Source organism: Borostomias antarcticus (assembly GCF_949987555.1).
Source record: "Borostomias antarcticus genome assembly, contig: scaffold_250, whole genome shotgun sequence".
Classification (NCBI taxonomy): domain Eukaryota; kingdom Metazoa; phylum Chordata; class Actinopteri; order Stomiiformes; family Stomiidae; genus Borostomias; species Borostomias antarcticus.
Window position 1 is genome coordinate 8,165 of NW_028175771.1, and position 13,492 is coordinate 21,656.

The following is a 13,492-nucleotide window of genomic DNA, read 5'->3' on the forward strand; positions in this document are numbered from 1 at the left end:
GCTAGCTAGATGTGTCTCTGTCTCTCCATCTCTTTCTTTCTTGACTTGTAGAATCAAGCTGTCCTAATTTAATTGTGGTCTGTGTGTGAGAGAGAGAGAGAGAGAGAGAGAGAGAGAGAGAGAGAGAGAGAGAGAGCGAGAGTATGTTTGTGTGTGTGTGTGTGTGTGTGTGTGTGTGTGTGTGTGTATGTGTATGTGTGTGTGTGTGTGTGTGTGTGTGTATGCGAGCACTGAGTCAGTGATAAAGGCTGCACACACCTGCTGTAGTTGGGAGCTTCCTTCAGAGAGGTGTTGAGAGAGAGAGAGAGAGAGAGAGAGAGGGAGGAAGAGAGAGAGAGAGTGAGAGGGAGGAAGAGAGAGAGAGAGCGAGAGGGAGGAAGAGAGAGAGAGAGCGAGAGGGAGGAAGAGAGGGAGAGGGCGGGAGAGAGAGCGAGAGGGAGGAAGAGAGGGAGAGGGCGGGAGAGAGAGGGAGAAAGAGAGAGGGCGAGAGAGATGGAGAGAATACATTACAGAGGGATGAGAAGTTTCTTTTAATAGCAGAGGAGGGAGTAGGTGAGCAGAGAGAGAGAGAGAGAGAGAGAGAGAGAGAGAGAGAGGAGTGAAGCTAATCTCCCCCTCCCCCTCCCCCACCACAGGATCCATACCTGTCCGCCCCCTGATTTCCCATGAGCCTTTAGGTGATTGTGTGATCCAGGCTGACTCTCACTCTCGCTAACAGAGCTGCCGCTCACACACACACACACATACACACGCATGCGCACACACACAGAGTGAGTGTGTGTGTGTGTGTGTGTCTCCTGCAGATATAACTTTTAAAGAAAACACACATTCCATCTAACTGGAATCAATACTGAATCTCTCCCTGAGCTGTCATACTAACACCATATAGAACAAGTTATGTTTACCCTGGGTGTGCGTCTGTGTGTGTGTGAGAGAGAGAGAGGGAGTGTGTGTGTGTGTGTACAGTATATGTGAGAGAGAGAGGGAGTGCGTGTGTATATGTGAGAGAGAGAGAGAGAGAGAGAGAGAGAAAGAGAGAGTGTTTGTGTGTGAATGTCTGTGTGTGTTGAAGGATCACCATGTAAAAGAGACACAGTGACAGTGAAGGCGTGTTTATAGTCATGGTCTTACATGTCAGCTCACCATTAGAATGTGTAGTCGATTGCCATGACAGAGTGGAATTCTACTTGTCACTAACACGGTCGCCCACTGTCACTGGGACGAGAAACGATTCGAAATTCAACCCTACTGTATGTTGCTAATGACAAATATAAACCCTGTGGTGAGAGACAGCTAAAAGAGGGAGAGAGAGGGAGAGAGAGGGAGAGGGAGAGAGAGGGAGAGAGAGGGAGAGGGAGAGAGAGGGAGAGAGAGAGAGAGGGGTGGGTCGTATGCCCACCTCCCTTGTTCTCTGTAAAGCGCATTGTGTTGCCTATGGGTATGCAATGCGCTATACAAATAAAGCTTTGATTGATTGATTGATTGAGAGAGACAGAGAGAGAGAGACACAGAGAGAGAGACACAGAGAGAGACAGAGAGAGAGTGAGAGAGAGAGAGCTTTGTCTTCCAGTGGGAGCTTCTGTCGGTGTGAGATAACATTACATTACATTACATTACAGTCATTTAGCAGACGCTTTTATCCAAAGCGACTAACAATAATTGATAAGAGAAGAGAGAAAGAGAAGAGAGAAGGGGAGAGGTGGATAGGAGAGGGGAGAGGAGGAGAGGGGGGAGAGGAGGAGCTTGGAGCTTGACCCTTCACCTTTGACCTCACCAAGCCACCAGCTCATTAGGCTTTACTCACTGTGTTTGTCTGGAAGGTCAGAACGTCTCAGAACACATCTACATTTTCATCTATTACCAGATCCAGGACCTGCTGTCAATTCCCTGCCTCCTAACCATCATCATTGCAGAGGAAAATATAAATCTGACCTGAAATCGTCTACTTCATCCTACTGTGTTACCATGTATCTGAACCTAAGAGCTCCGTCATGATATGCATCAGCCCCATCTCTCTCAGCTGGTGGTCCGATGCTCCCATCTAGTGGCCAGGGGAGGTAAAGGCAGGTTACAGGTCAGCCATGCCTCTGTGTGCTGAGCTGTCTTTAAGCCTGGAGGTACAAGCTGTCTTTAAGTCTGGAGGTAGAAGCTTTCTTTAAGTCTGGAGGTAGAAGCTGTCTTTAAGTCTGGAGGTAGAAGCTGTCTTTAAGTCTGGAGGTAGAAGCTGTCTTTAAGTCTGGAGGTAGAAGCTGTCTTTAAGTCTGGAGGTAGAAGCTGTCTTTAAGTCTGGAGGTAGAAGCTGTCTTTAAGTCTGGAGGTAGAAGCTGTCTTTAAGTCTGGAGGTAGAAGCTGTCTTTAAGTCTGGAGGTAGAAGCTGTCTTTAAGTCTGGAGGTAGAAGCTGTCTTTAAGTCTGGAGGTAGAAGCTGTCTTTAAACCTGGAGGTAGAAGCTGTCTTTAAGTCTGGAGGAAGAAGCTGTCTTTAAGTCTGGAGGTAGAAGCTGTCTTTAAACCTGGAGGTAGAAGCTGTCTTTAAGTCTGGAGGTAGAAGCTGTCTTTAAGTCTGGAGGTAGAAGCTGTCTTTAAACCTGGAGGTGTAGCCCTGATGCTCCTGTACTGCCCTGCCAGATGGTCAAAGAGGGGAAACCGTTTGTGAGTCGGGTGACTGTTGTCCGTAATGATTTTGCGAGCTTTTCTCCAGCATCACAGGTGGTAAGTGTCCTGTAAAGTAATCTAATGTATGCATTTGTATTTCTTGTGTACTTTGCAAATTGTGTATTGTGATGGATGAGGGTGGGATGATGTGCTGCCAGGGCTTGGTGTGGGTGAGAACCCTGGCAGCTGAGTTGTGACACACTGAAGCCTGAACCAGGCTTTACTGGGAACCCGGACAGGACGCCATGGGATGAGGGTCTGAGAGTGAGGCCTGGAGTGTGACATGTCTGGTACTGGCTCAGTGCCTGGAGTGTGACATGTCTGGTACTGGCTCAGTGCCTGGAGTGTGACATGTCTGGTACTGGCTCAGTGCCTGGAGTGTGACATGTCTGGTACTGGCTCAGTGCCTGGAGTGTGACATGTCTGGTACTGGCTCAGTGCCTGGAGTGTGACATGTCTGGTACTGGCTCAGTGCCTGGAGTGTGACATGTCTGGTACTGGCTCAGTGCCTGGAGTGTGACATGTCTGGTACTGGCTCAGTGCCTGGAGTGTGACATGTCTGGTACTGGCTCAGTGCCTGGAGTGTGACATGTCTGGTACTGGCTCAGTGCCTGGAGTGTGACATGTCTGGTACTGGCTCAGTGCCTGGAGTGTGACATGTCTGGTACTGGCTCAGTGCCTGGAGTGTGACATGTCTGGTACTGGCTCAGTGCCTGGAGTGTGACATGTCTGGTACTGGCTCAGTGCCTGGAGTGTGACATGTCTGGTACTGGCTCAGTGCCTGGAGTGTGACATGTCTGGTACTGGCTCAGTGCCTGGAGTGTGACATGTCTGGTACTGGCTCAGTGCCTGGAGTGTGACATGTCTGGTACTGGCTCAGTGCCTGGAGTGTGACATGTCTGGTACTGGCTCAGTGCCTGGAGTGTGACATGTCTGGTACTGGCTCAGTGCCTGGAGTGTGACATGTCTGGTACTGGCTCAGTGCCTGGAGTGTGACATGTCTGGTACTGGCTCAGTGCCGGCAGCTCACAAAGGCTCCACTGTAGTATCATGGCCTCACCACTAGATGTCAGTAGTATGCTGTTTGTCAGCAGCGTCATGGCGATTGACGGAGTCTGGAAAGCGAGGACTGTAGGAAACTTGATGCACATCAAGCGTAGCGAGGTGCTGATCACTGGAAGACGACTGGATCAATGGAAGAAGACTGGATCACTGGAAGAAGTGATCTTAAATGTAATTTTAACATTTTGTGAATTAACCTTTAATTTGAATGGTAAAGTTGAAATCTGTCTGTGATGATTGACATGATGGTTTCTGTCACTTTGCTAAAAGTGATTTGATTGGCTTGCGTTTCCTGTCACTGTTTGTGAAGAGTTGTGACTCACTGAGGCATCTAGAATGTTTTTCCACTCTACAGTCTTCTCATCATCAGATGTGTTACTAGGGTGGAGGTCTAGGGCTGTACTGCTATACTGGACCAGTGCCCTGCTGTACGGATGTGTGATTTTATCAGATGAAAGGGGCAGCGCACCTGCACTCCCGTTGAAACAGTGGTAGTAGCGTTGCTGCGCGAAGCTGATGTCGCGGAGTTCAAAGTTCAGTTTCAGAGTTCACCAGTCATTCAAAACCTCTGCTCTCGCCAGAGGTGGATCTTTGAAGAGTTGGTGGAGATTCCTAAGCCCTGCGTCGACGTTGGTGGAGATTCGACTGCGTCGACTACAGGGTTCTTAGATAGCGGTTCAGCATTCCACAGCTGATCTTATCAGCCGGCACACACTTAGTTCCTGGAGAGTTGAGAGTTACAAGAGTGTGAAAACAAGAGATCTGCATGAGAGCGTGAAAAACGAGAGCAAGTCACGAGAGAAAGAACTTCCTGTCTGATCCCTTTTTAAGGAGCAGAGAGATGAGGTGTGACCGGTGGGCGTAGAAAGGCACGCGATTGGTCACTTGGGTCAATAAACCAGTCCTTCTCTGTCTCTCTCCTCTCTCTCTCTCTGTCCTCTCTCTCTGTCCTCTCTCTCTGTCTCCATCTCTCAGAACAGCTCTTTGCAGGCAGACATACTTTTATCTAGCTTTTTCTTTGTTCTACTTGTTACAACTGGCTCCAGCACACTGTTCAAATACTGTATTCTTTTTTTTTCTATTTGGTTTATGAATAATTTGGGATTCATCTTTATCTTTCATCATTTTGGGATGTGAATCTGATTATCCAAGTGTTTTCTCTGGGTGAAGGAGACTTCTTGACTTATTCTAGATATGTTCTGTGTTGGTATGAATCAGAATCGACCAAATGGTTCCTGAATGTGATTCTACTCTTTTTATTTGAAGTCTCTCTCTCTCTCTCTGTCTGCCTGTCTCTCTCTATCTCCTCTCTCTCTCTCTCTCTCTCTCTCTCTCTCTCTGTCTGGCTGTCTGTCTCTCTCTCTCTCTCTCCTCTCTCTCCATCTCTCTGTGTCTCTCTCTTCTCTCTCTCTCTCTCACCCAGTCGTCTGTCTCCTGGCAGAGCCTCAGGTCATGAGGGAAAGATGATTAAACATTAACCACCAGCACCATCATTATTCTCCCCAGCCGCCTTGGTGTGTGTGTGTGTGTGTCTGTGTGTGTCTATGTGTGTGTGTGTGTGTGTGTGTGTGTGCGAGTGAGTGAATGAGTGAGTGACTTGCCAGCGATTCCTGGCAAGAGGTTTTGTGGGGTCGGCTGTCAAACGTGTGTGTACTGGGCTGGAAAAAACATCATCAAAAGTATCAAAACTCAAAAGGTTTGATACAATTAGATGTATTAACTCAAATGAACCACATCTCTGAAAATAGTTGGTCTGCCCATCACTAATTTGACCTAGAGTTAGGAACCTTTGCAGATAAATTTGCCTCAAGAACCCATCATTTACGGTTCATAGATTTTCTACCATTTTAGATTTTATGTAAAATGCTTAAAATCAATCTCCTCCTTGGAATGTTCACCAATCTCCATGAAAGTGAGTAGCAACGATCTCTAAACCATGAAACTCACTAGCCACGATCTCTAAACCATGAAAGTGAGTAGCCACGATCTCTAAACCATGAAAGTGAGTAGCAACGATCTCTAAACCATGAAACTCACTAGCCACAATCTCTAAACCATGAAAGTGAGTAGCCACGATCTCTAAACCATGAAAGTGAGTAGCAACGATCTCTAAACCATGAAAGTGAGTAGCCAGGATCTCTAAACCATGAAAGTGAGTAGCCACGATCTCTAAACCATGAAAGTGAGTAGCCACGATCTCTAAACCATGAAAGTGAGTAGCCACGATCTCTAAACCATGAAAGTGAGTAGCCACGATCTCTAAACCATGAAAGTGAGTAGCCACGATCTCTAAACCATGAAAGTGAGTAGCCACGATCTCTAAACCATGAAAGTGAGTAGCCACGATCTCTAAACCATGAAAGTGAGTAGCCACGATCTCTAAACCATGAAAGTGAGTAGCCACGATCTCTAAACCATGAAAGTGAGTAGCCACGATCTCTAAACCATGAAAGTGAGTAGCAACGATCTCTAAACCATGAAAGTGAGTAGCCACGATCTCTAAACCATGAAAGTGAGTAGCCACGATCTCTAAACCATGAAAGTGAGTAGCCACGATCTCTAAACCATGAAAGTGAGTAGCAACGATCTCTAAACCATGAAAGTGAGTAGCAACGATCTCTAAACCATGAAAGTGAGTAGCCAGGATCTCTAAACCATGAAAGTGAGTAGCAACGATCTCTAAACCATGAAAGTGAGTAGCCACGATCTCTAAACCATGAAAGTGAGTAGCCACGATCTCTAAACCATGAAACTCACTAGCCACAATATCTAAACCCTAAAACTGAGTAGCCACGATCTATAAACCAATATCTACACAATTCTATAAAAAAAACAAAGCCAGTGCGAGCCAATGAAAATTGCAGGTTATGGCTTTTCAGAAAAATATGTATAACTTCCGAATGGTTCGATCTAACAATGGAAACTTGGCACACATCTCAGCAAACATGACCGGAAGCTAAACCTCCATTGTCCCGATCAAACTAAATGGTGGCGCTAGAGAGCTCATTTCCAGTTTAGGCCTAACCACCATGATGATTTTTCCAAAACTTCATACAGTGGTAGAATGGCGTGCCTAATGACCACAGGGATGGTGCCAAAATAAGCTGATTGGCCACAGGGTGGTGCTATAACAAGCAAAAATGCTTAAATATGGCTTAAGTGCAATCGCTTGCTGTAGCGCTCCTTGGCCAAGTGCTCTTAAATGTTCCAGTAGGAGTGGAGATGATAGGAGAGAGGTACATCCCTATGGCCCTAGACACACTCACACTCACACACACACACACACACACACACACACACACACACACACACACACACACACACTTACCCTCTCGCTGGTTCGCTCCCAGAGGTGTTCTTTGAAAGCAGCAAGATGAGAAAAACATCAAGAGGAGAGAGAGATAGAGAGAGAGAGTGGGAGATAGAGAGAGAGATAGAGAGTGGGAGAGAGAGAGAGAGATAGAGAGTGGGAGAGAAAGAGAGAGATAGTGAGTGGGAGAGAGAGAGAGCATGCTTTCACTCACTCTCCTCATAGTAGGCTACACACACGCTGGTCCAGAATTTTCTGTTCCTCTCTCAGCCAATGAGAAGCAGTGCAGGGGGTGGTTGACGCGTGAGGGGGAGGAGACAGAACACTGCCCATGATTGACAGACAGCGCCCTACAGGTGGAGAGAAGAACATAGAGAGAGAGAGGGGGGAGGGAGAGAAAGAGAGAGGGGGGAGGGCCACACACTAGAGAGAGACAGAGGAGCAGCGACTGCCAGACCTCACATCCCCATCCTTGCTTCCCTGCTTCCCCTCCTGGCTGCTAGTTTCCAGGGCAGCGCTGTCGACATCCCTCCATCCACCCACCAGCGCACCAAGATGAGCCAGTGTCAGAAGAGGTGCAAGAGGCAGCTGACCAAGGTGGCTCGCTATTTCTACCGCTTCCTCACAGGGACCCTAACCCAAGGTAGGCAGCCTCCAGTCGACCTGCCTCCTCACCCCAGGACGTGCTCTCCTCCCTGGGGGAGGACAGAGCGGAGGTCTCAGGCGGTCCTGGGGCTCGGGCTCTCGGAGTATGTCCTGCGTGAGCTGAAGTGTTCTTGCTGAGAAGTTCAGTGGTGGATCCTCGTCTTCCTAGTTCTAATAGATCCATGATGTTCTAAGGGTTGGGTTGGTCCCTGTGCTTTTAGGTCTTGGGTTCACACATTATTTCGATTTGCTTTGTGTGGCTCTACTGTATATTCTTCTATTTGCTTCTATCCCGGTGATTGTCTTTCTCATCTGATGGGCTCTCGCTGGGGGGAGCTGTTGGATATCTGTAGAGTGGTGTGTGTGTGTGTGTGTGCGATCTTTGTGTGTGTGAGGGGAAAGAGAGTGTGTGTGTGTGTGATCTTTGTGTGTGTGAGGGGAAAGACAGTGTGTGTGTGCGATCTTTGTGTGTGTGAGAGGAAAGAGAGTGTGTGTGTGTGTGTGTGTGTGTGTGTGTGTGTGTGTGTGTGTGTGATCTTTGTGTGTGTGAGAGGGAAAGACAGTGTGTGTGTGATCTTTGTGTGTGTGAGGGGAAAGAGAGTGTGTGTGTGTGTGTTTGTGATCTTTGTGTGTGTGAGGGGAAAGACAGTGTGTGTGTGATCTTTGTGTGTGTGAGGGGAAAGAGAGTGTGTGTGTGTGTGTGTGTGTGATTGTGTGTGTGAGGGGAAAGACTGTGTGTGTGTGTGTGATCTTTGTGTGTGTGAGGGGAAAGACAGTGTGTGTGTGTGTGTGTGATCTTTGTGTGTGTGAGGGGAAAGAGAGTGTGTGTGTGTGTGTGATTGTGTGTGTGAGGGGAAAGACTGTGTGTGTGTGTGTGTGTGATCTTTGTGTGTGTGAGGGGAAAGACAGTGTGTGTGTGTGTGTGTGATCTTTGTGTGTGTGAGGGGAAAGAGAGTGTGTGTGTGTGTGTGTGTGATCTTTGTGTGTGTGAGGGGAAAGACAGTGTGTGTGTGTGTGGGATCTTTGTGTGTGTGAGGGGAAAGAGAGTGTGTGTGTGTGTGTGTGTGTGTGATCTTTGTGTGTGTGAGGGGAAAGACAGTGTGTGTGTGTGATCTTTGTGTGTGTGAGGGGAAAGAGAGTGTGTGTGTGTGTGTGTGTGTGAGGGGAAAGACGGTGTGTGCGTGTGTGTGCAGTATGACTGGTATATTTCATCAGACAGAGAGCATCATAAGAGTGTGGTGAGGGAGCTCAACAGGGAGCTGTTGACAGGGATCTGAGTCTACCATGTCCACTACTGTCTCTGCTGTAGCTAATCCAAAAGAGCAGTTCGCAATTCAGTCCGGTCAAACTGAGAAACGTAGCCTACATTAGTCTAAGCAACGGCAACCGTTTGTCAGACAAGGCAAGGCAAGGCAAGTTTATTTATATAGCACATTTCAGCCACAGGGCAATTCAAGGTGCTTTACATGAGACATTAAAAGCATTAAAACAAAAAGCAAGACATTATAGACATTTAAAACAAAAATCAGGACAAATAGAATACAGGAATAAAAGTTACAGTGCAGTTTACAGATAAACATAACTCCTCTTAGAAAGCAGTGGCAAAAAGAAAAGTCTTCAGGCTTGTTTTAAAAGAACCAAGAGTTGCAGCAGACCTGCAGTTTTCTGGAAGTTTGTTCCAGATATGTGGAGCATAAAAACTGAACGCTGCTTCTCCATGTTTTGTTTTAACTCTGGGGACAGAAAGCAGACCTGTGCCAGACGACCTGAGAGGTCTGGATGATTCATAGCATATGAGCAGATCAGAAATATATTTTGGCCCTAGACCATACAGTGCTTTGTAAACCAACAGCAGTATTTTAAAGTCAATTCTTTGACAGACAGGAAGCCAGTGTAAAGACCTTAGTACTGGTGTGATATGCTCCACTTTCTTGGTCTTAGTGAGGACTCGAGCAGCAGCGTTCTGAATCAGCTGCAGCTGTCTGATTGATTTTTTTTAGAGAGACCTGTAAACACGCCGTTACAGTAGTCGAGTCTACTGAAGATAAATGCGTGGACAAGTTTTTCCAAATCCTTCTGGGACATAAATCCTTTGATCCTTGATATATTCTTCAGACAAGCCTAGTACCGTAGCCTCACTGTAGCAGTGCTTTACTGCCCCTCGTGGTTGCGGGTTGTAATATGTTTTACCGCCGCTGCCGCCTGTATGCCTGCAGACACGGGAGTATCCTTCTCATGACTGTACATAACTGAGGTGACAACACAAGCACTCCTTCAGTCATGTGACCCCCCAACAGGTTCGCTTCATGCACGATGTAAGTAAGCTTTGAACAAGCAACCTCCGTGGCACTTCTCACACCCGTTCGGTACTGTACATGATGCTCTTTTGCTCTTTTTGTGGTAATGTGTGTGTGTGTGTGTGTGTGTGTGTGTGGCAGAGTCTTGTGATGATCATGCCTTGTCAGTTGAAACTAATATGAAAGCCTTGCCATTCTCAGCAGAGCCCAATGTAACTGCCAGGAGGCCCTAAGGTGTGTGTGTGTGTGCGTGCGTGTGCGTGTGCGTGTGCGTGTGTGTGTGTGTGCGTGTGTGTGCGTGTGTGTGTGTGTGTGTGTGTGTGTGTGTGTGTGTGGCAGAGTCTTGTGATGATCATGCCTTGTCAGTTGAAACTAATATGAAAGCCTTGCCATTCTCAGCAGAGCCCAATGTAACTGCCAGGAGGCCCTAAGGTGTGTGTGTGTGTGTGTGTGTGTGTGTGTGTGTGTGTGTGTGTGTGTGTGTGTGTGTGCGTGCACGTGCGTGCGTGCTTGCAAGTAGAGCTGACAGTGTTGCCCCTACCTCAGTGGCTAATTAGCTTGTTTCATTAACAGCTCTATGGGGGAGAACAGAGCTACCCAGGACCTGTGTGTGTGTGTGTGTGTGTGTGTGTGTGTGTGTGTGTGTGTGTGTGTGCGTGCAAGCGTGCGTGTGTCCTCTGCTGCTCTCTGCCTCTGGCTGTTTGTCTTGTTTTAGCTCTTTAGTGCAATACAGTAAGACACATTAAGCACTGTTCAACACAGCTCTCTCTCTTCTAGATTCTCTCCATCACCCACCTCTCCCTTCCTCCAGCCTCTCTGCTCTCTCTCTCCATCACCCACCTCTCTCTTCCTCCAGCCTCTCTGCTCTCTCTCTCCATCACCCACCTCTCTCTTCCTCCAGCCTCTCTGCTCTCTCTCTCCATCACCCACCTCTCTCTTCCTCCAGCCTCTCTGCTCTCTCTCTCCATCACCCACCTCTCTCTTCCTCCAGCCTCTCTGCTCTCTCTCTCCATCACCCACCTCTCTCTTCCTCCAGCCTCTCTGCTCTCTCTCTCCATCACCCACCTCTCTCTTCCTCCAGCCTCTCTGCTCTCTCTCTCCATCACCCACCTCTCTCTTCCTCCAGCCTCTCTACTCTCTCTCTCCATCACCCACCTCTCTCTTCCTCCAGCCTCTCTGCTCTCTCTCTCCATCACCCACCTCTCTCTTCCTCCAGCCTCTCTACTCTCTCTCTCCATCACCCACCTCTCTCTTCCTCCAGCCTCTCTGCTCTCTCTCTCCATCACCCACCTCTCTCTTCCTCCAGCCTCTCTGCTCTCTCTCTCCATCACCCACCTCTCTCTTCCTCCAGCCTCTCTGCTCTCTCTCTCCATCACCCACCTCTCTCTTCCTCCAGCCTCTCTGCTCTCTCTCTCCATCACCCACCTCTCTCTTCCTCCAGCCTCTCTGCTCTCTCTCTCCATCACCCACCTCTCTCTTCCTCCAGCCTCTCTGCTCTCTCTCTCCATCACCCACCTCTCTCTTCCTCCAGCCTCTCTGCTCTCTCTCTCCATCACCCACCTCTCTCTTCCTCCAGCCTCTCTGCTCTCTCTCTCCATCACCCACCTCTCTCTTCCTCCAGCCTCTCTGCTCTCTCTCTCCATCACCCACCTCTCTCTTCCTCCAGCCTCTCTGCTCTCTCTCTCCATCACCCACCTCTCTCTTCCTCCAGCCTCTCTGCTCTCTCTCTCCATCACCCACCACTCTCTTCCTCCAGCCTCTCTGCTCTCTCTCTCCATCACCCACCTCTCTCTTCCTCCAGCCTCTCTGCTCTCTCTCTCCATCACCCACCTCTCTCTTCCTCCAGCCTCTCTGCTCTCTCTCTCCATCACCCACCTCTCTCTTCCTCCAGCCTCTCTACTCTCTCTCTCCATCACCCACCTCTCTCTTCCTCCAGCCTCTCTGCTCTCTCTCTCCATCACCCACCTCTCTCTTCCTCCAGCCTCTCTGCTCTCTCTCTCCATCACCCACCTCTCTCTTCCTCCAGCCTCTCTGCTCTCTCTCTCCATCACCCACCTCTCTCTTCCTCCAGCCTCTCTGCTCTCTCTCTCCATCACCCACCTCTCTCTTCCTCCAGCCTCTCTGCTCTCTCTCTCCATCACCCACCTCTCTCTTCCTCCAGCCTCTCTGCTCTCTCTCTCCATCACCCACCTCTCTCTTCCTCCAGCGCTCTTTGAGAGAAACCTGCAGCACAGTACTGATACCTAGTGAGACCTACAGTACTGATACCTAGTGAGACCTACAGTACTGATACCTAGTGAGACCTACAGTACTGATACCTAGTGAGACCTACAGTACTGATACCTAGTGAGACCTACAGTACTGATACCTAGTGAGACCTACAGTACTGATACCTAGTGAGACCTACAGTACTGATACCTAGTGAGACCTACAGTACTGATACCTAGTGAGACCTACAGTACTGATACCTAGTGAGACCTACAGTACTGGATCACCTGTCTCTAATGCTTTGCTGCAGACAGGCAGTCAGGTAGCTCCGCCTGGGAATGATCTGTGTGACACACTGCCTGGTGCTGCTGTCCTCTTCCTCTCTCCTTCCCTCAATACATGAGCAAATGGTCAGACAGCGGGAGTCGATGACCTATTTCGGCTGGATGTTCTCATGCTTGACTGGCTGGGCCAGGCTTACCAGCAGATCAACGCACACAAACAAAACAGACCTTGGGCTGATGTCTGATATGCAGTTGGAGTGTAATGTATTTCATACTACAGCATAAATGTACTATGAAACATGCACACATACACACACGCACGCACGCACACACACACACACACACACGCACGCACGCACGCACGCACACACACACACACACAGTGAAAGTCACATAAGTTTGCTGAGTCTTGCAGTAATTAGTGACATTTTGTTCACTGAAATAGAGAACATCATTGTTCAACATTGACTATTAATTAACGACACACAAATCAGGACTGTACCTCCTAATTAATGACCTCTGATTACCAAGTCCAGGTCGTGATACCCTTATCTGCATTCAGCACGCTGTGTGCGCACACACACACACACACACACACACACACACACACTACACATCACTTCCGCATGTGCATAGACACACACACACACACACATGCGTCCATGCACACATACACATGCTTAACCATCCCTGAGTATCTGTTGCCCAGTCCAGAAGGTGAGTGTGGAGAGAGAGTTTTATCAATAGCTCCCCTGGTTGAATAATTTATAAATCTGGGTTCTGGGGCTGAGAGAGTTGGCTGGAAGAATGATTTGGGTTTTTCTACTTTTTTTTGCCAGTATATTTCCACTGGATCCTGTATTCACCTCCACCCACTCCAGCTTACCATTGTTAGAAGGCGCTCATCATTCTGAGCAGATCGCTTCGGCTCGGCTATTTTGAATGTACTACCTGGTTCTGTTCTGGTGTTGTATTTGGAATGGAGGCTCCAATTACTGACAACTTAAAAGAACAGTGGTCTGTGTGTGTGCGT

The 13,492-nt window shown here is 48.3% G+C and overlaps 1 protein-coding gene across 1 annotated transcript in view; it reads left to right on the plus strand.

Annotated features, from left to right (window-relative positions):
* Positions 1 to 7,580: 7,580 nt before the first annotated feature.
* LOC311329223 (A-type potassium channel modulatory protein KCNIP2-like) overlaps positions 7,581 to 13,492 on the plus strand; it is a gene marked incomplete at both ends in the record, with an annotated part of 59,838 nt that continues 53,926 nt past the window's right edge. The window contains one exon of the mRNA XM_084463099.1: positions 7,581 to 7,668. Coding sequence (XP_084319225.1) covers positions 7,581 to 7,668 — 88 coding nt within the window. The remainder of the gene's footprint in view (positions 7,669 to 13,492) is intronic.